Consider the following 5000-nt stretch of genomic DNA (forward strand, 5'->3'; position numbering starts at 1 on the left):
TGTGTAGTGTGTGTATATCATTGTGTAGTGTGTGTGTGTAAATATTGTGTAGTTGGGGTGGGTTGTGTGTTGCCCCACTATGTTTCTCTCATGATTTCCCATGCTGTTGTCTCCAGCCTACGACCTGCCCCAGAGCCCCAACCAGGCCCAGCTGTTCTATGGTAACCTGAGTAAGGTGGTGTTGTCAGTGCTGGGAAGCACAGAGACCTTGGACTCTGGAAGGAGCGGCCTCCATGTCCAGCCATCGTTAGCTGTCACCAGGAGAGGTTCGGAGGCTGACAGGTACTAGGGAGAAATATCATACATTAAGGAAAGAACATAATCAAATTAAATGTATTTATAAAGCCCTTCTTACATCAGCTGATATCTCAAAGTGCTGTTACAGAAACCCAGCCTAAACCCCCCCCCCCCCCCCCCCCCCCCCCCCAAAAACAGGAAGCAACTAACTAGCGTATAATCATATGAATGTTTTCCTCTAACACCTTATTTGGTTCCTAGAGTGTTTCTCTCTCTGCTTAGAACATACGGGCACTGTTTACACAGGCAGACCAATTCTGATCTTTTTCTGCCAATAATTGGGCACCCTGAGTAGATAGATGCAGTCAATGGCGGCTGTTTTCCCCCAGACACGGATAAAGTCTCTGTGAGTCCTAGACTAGAACATTTACTGAAAGGAGAATCTACATTTTGAAATGGCTTTTTAGTCCAGGACTACACTTCATCTGTGTCTGAGGAACCGGCCCCATCATGTCTGTAACAAATCTGATCCTGGTCCTCCAAACACATTCTGTTTAAGGTATACTAACGGTATGATAAAGGATAATTCTGTTAAGGTATACTAACGATATGATAAAGGATAATTCTGTTAAGGTATACTAACGGTATGATAAAGGGATAATTCTGTTACGGTATACTAACGGTATGATAAAGGGATAATTCTGTTAAGGTATACTAACGGTATATTCTGTTAAGGTATACTAACGGTATGATAAAGGGGTCATTCTGTTAAGGTATACTAACGGTATGATAAAAGGATAATTCTGTTAAGGTATACTAACGGTATGATAAAGGATAATTCTGTTAAGGTATACTAACGATATGATAAAGGATAATTCTGTTACGGTATACTAACGGGATAATTCTGTTAAGGTATACTAACGGTATGATAAAGGATAATTCTGTTACGGTATACTAACGGGATAATTCTGTTACGGTATACTAACGATATGATAAATGATAATTCTGTTAAGGTATACTAACGGTATGATAAAGGATAATTCTGTTAAGGTATACTAACGGTATGATAAAGGATAATTCTGTTAAGGTATACTAACGATATGATAAAGGATAATTCTGTTAAGGTATACTAACGGTATGATAAAGGATAATTCTGTTAAGGTATACTAACGATATGATAAAGGATAATTCTGTTAAGGTATACTAACGGTATATTCTGTTAAGGTATACTAACGGTATGATAAAGGGATAATTCTGTTAAGGTATACTAACGATATGATAAAGGATAATTCTGTTAAGGTATACTAACGGTATGATAAAGGATAATTCTGTTAAGGTATACTAACGGTATGATAAAGGGATAATTTGGGATTTTGTCAATGAGGCCCTTTTATTTACTTCCCAGAGTCAGATGCCATTTGTATGTTTCATACGAGCGTTTTTGAAGGAATTCGCTTACTAGCGCAGTTGCTAACTAGCGCTAGCACAACGACTGGAAGTCTATGGGTAGCATGGTAGCATGCTAGCAGATACCCATTGACTTCTGGTCATTGCGCTAGTGCTAGTTAGCATTGGCTCCATACTGGACAGAGATTCATAAACATGTTATCCGCGAGTTCACCTGACTGGGGAAGGTGATACTGGGCCTTCAGAAAGTATTCACACCCCTGGACTTTTTAACACATTTTGTTCTCTTCAAAACTATTTACACAACATACTCTAATGTCAAAGTGGAAGAAAAATTAAAACATTTTGTATAAAAGTTATAAAAAATAAAACACCATCTTGATTAGATAAGTGTTGAACCGAACCCCCCTGAGTCAATACATGTTAGAATCACCTTTGGCTGTGATTACAGCTGGGAGTGTTTCTGGGTAAAAGTCTCTAAGAGCGATTACTGCTGTGAGTGTTTCTGGGTAAAAGTCTCTAATATCGATTACTGCTGGGAGTGTTTCTGGGTAAAAGTCTCTAAGAGCGATTACTGCTGGGAGTGTTTCTGGGTAAATCTAAGAGCGATTACTGCTGTGAGTGTTTCTGGGTAAATCTAAGAGCGATTACTGCTGGGAGTGTTTCTGGGTAAATCTAAGAGCGATTACTGCTGTGAGTGTTTCTGGGTAAATCTAAGAGCGATTACTGCTGGGAGTGTTTCTGGGTAAATCTAAGAGCGATTACTGCTGGGAGTGTTTCTGGGTAAATCTAAGAGCGATTACTGCTGGGAGTGTTTCTGGGTAAATCTAAGAGCGATTACTGCTGGGAGTGTTTCTGGGTAAATCTAAGAGCGATTACTGCTGTGCAGTGTTTCTGGGTAAATCTAAGAGCGATTACTGCTGTGAGTGTTTCTGGGTAAAATCTAAGAGCGATTACTGCTGTGAGTGTTTCTGGGTAAATCTAAGAGCGATTACTGCTGTGAGTGTTTCTGGGTAAATCTAAGAGCGATTACTGCTGTGAGTGTTTCTGGGTAAATCTAAGAGCGTTCCAACACCTGGATTGTGCAACATTTGCCCCGTTCTTCTTCTTCGTGTTCTGTCAAATTGGTTGTTGATCATTGCTAGACAACCATTTTCAGGTCTTGTCATAAGATTTTTAAGCAGAATTGGGTCAAAACCGTAAACTTGGCCACTCAGGAACATTCACTGTCTTCTTGGTAAGTAACTCCAGTGTAGATTTGGCCTTGTGTTTTAGGTTATTGTCCTGCTGAAAGGTGAATTCATCTCCCAGTGTCTGGTGGGAAGCAGACTGAACCAGGGTTTCCTCTAGGACTTTGCCTGTGCTTAGCTCCATTCCATTTCTTTTTATCCTAAAGAACTCCCCAGTCCTTAACTATGACAAGCATACCCATAACATGATGCAGCCACCACCATGCTTAAAAATATGAAGTGGTACTCAGTGTGTTGTGTTGAATTTGCCCCAAACAACACTTTTTCTATTCAGGACAAAAAGTGAATTGCTTTGCCACATTTTATTTTGCAATTTTACTTTAGTGCCTCGTTGCAAACAGGATACATGTTTTGGAATATTTGTATTCTGTACAGGCTTCCTTCTTTTCACTCTGTCATTTAGGTTTCTATTGTGGAGTAACTACAATGTTGTTGATCCATCCTCAGTTATCTCCTATCACAGCCATTAAACTCTAACTGTTTTAAAAAGTCAACATTGGCCTCATGGTGAAATCCCTGAGCGGTTTCCTTCCTCTCCGGCAACTGAGTTAGGAAGGACGCCTATATCTTTGTAGTGACTGGGTGTATTGATACACCATCCAAAGTGTAATTAATAACTTCACCAAGCTCAAAGGGATATTCAATGTCTGCTTTTTGAAATTTTTACCCATCTACCAATAGGTGGCCTTTGCGAGACATTGGAAAACCTCCCTTTGTGGTTGAATCTGTGTTTGAAATTCACTGCTCGACTGAGGTACCTTTACAAATAGTTTCATGTGTGGGGGTACAGAGATGAGGTAGACATTCATAAATCATGTTAAACTCTATTATTGAACAGAGAGTGAGTCCGTCCAACTTCTTATGGGACTTGTTGAGCACATTTTTACTCCTGAACTTATTTAGGCTCCTTTCCGTAACAAAGGCGTTGAATACTTATTGACTCGAGACATTTCAGCTTTTTTATTTTTACTTAATTTGTAAAAATGTCTAAACATCAATCCTCTTTGACATGATGGGGTGTTGTCTGAAGGCCTGTGACCAATCGAAATGTTGTAAATATTAAAATCAGGCTGTAAGGCTCTGTAAATGGCTTTATTGACAAAATCCCAAAGTATCCCTTTAATGGTTATATAACGTTGTAGTGGTGTTAATGGTTATATAACGTTGTAGTAGGGGTGTTAATGGTTATATAACGTTGTAGTAGTGGTGTTAATGGTTATATAACGTTGTAGTAGGGGTGTTATACTAACAGTATGGTGTTAATGGTTATATAACGTTGTAGTGGGGGTGTTAATGGTTATATAATGTTGTAGTAGGGGTGTTAATGGTTATATAACGTTGTAGTGGGGGTGTTAATGGTTATATAACGTTGTAGTAGGGGTGTTAATGGTTATATAACGTTGTAGTGGGGGTGTTAATGGTTATATAACGTTGTAGTAGGGGTGTTAATGGTTATATAATGTTGTAGTAGGGGTGTTAATGGTTATATAACGTTGTAGTAGTGGTGTTAATGGTTATATAATGTTGTAGTAGTGGTGTTAATGGTTATATAATGTTGTAGTAGTGGTATTAATGGTTATATAACGTTGTAGTGGGGGTGTTAATGGTTATATAACGTTGTAGTAGGGGTGTTATACTAACAGTATGGTGTTAATGGTTATATAATGTTGTAGTGGGGGTGTTAATGGTTATATAACGTTGTAGTAGGGGTGTTAATGGTTATATAACGTTGTAGTAGTGGTGTTAATGGTTATATAACGTTGTAGTAGTGGTGTTAATGGTTATATAATGTTGTAGTAGGGGTGTTAGTGGTTATATAACGTTGTAGTGGGAGTGTTATACTAACAGTATGGTATTAATGGTTATATAACGTTGTAGTGGGGGTGTTAATGGTTATAAAACATTGTAGTAGTGGTGTTATACTAACAGTATGGTATTAATGGTTATATAACGTTGTAGTGGGGGTGTTATACTAACAGTATGGTGTTAATGGTTATATAACGTTGTAGTAGGGGTGTTAATGGTTATATAACGTTGTAGTGGGGGTGTTATACTAACAGTATGGTGTTAATGGTTATATAACGTTGTAGTGGGGGTGTTAATGGT

General features: G+C 38.5%; 1 protein-coding gene across 11 annotated transcripts in view; it reads left to right on the forward strand.

The window, feature by feature from the left end:
• The window catches only part of LOC106590754 (centrosomal protein of 192 kDa), a 97306-nt gene that overhangs the window by 71396 nt on the left and 20910 nt on the right, over positions 1–5000 (forward strand). For all 11 annotated transcript variants that reach the window (XM_082972291.1, XM_082972300.1, XM_082972294.1 and 8 more), the window contains one exon: positions 117–282. In XM_082972291.1, the coding sequence (XP_082828417.1) occupies positions 117–282 (166 nt within the window). The remainder of the gene's footprint in view (positions 1–116; positions 283–5000) is intronic.

This window comes from Salmo salar, unplaced genomic scaffold (assembly GCF_965601325.2).
Source record: "Salmo salar unplaced genomic scaffold, fSalSal1 ptg000635l, whole genome shotgun sequence".
NCBI lineage: Eukaryota > Metazoa > Chordata > Actinopteri > Salmoniformes > Salmonidae > Salmo > Salmo salar.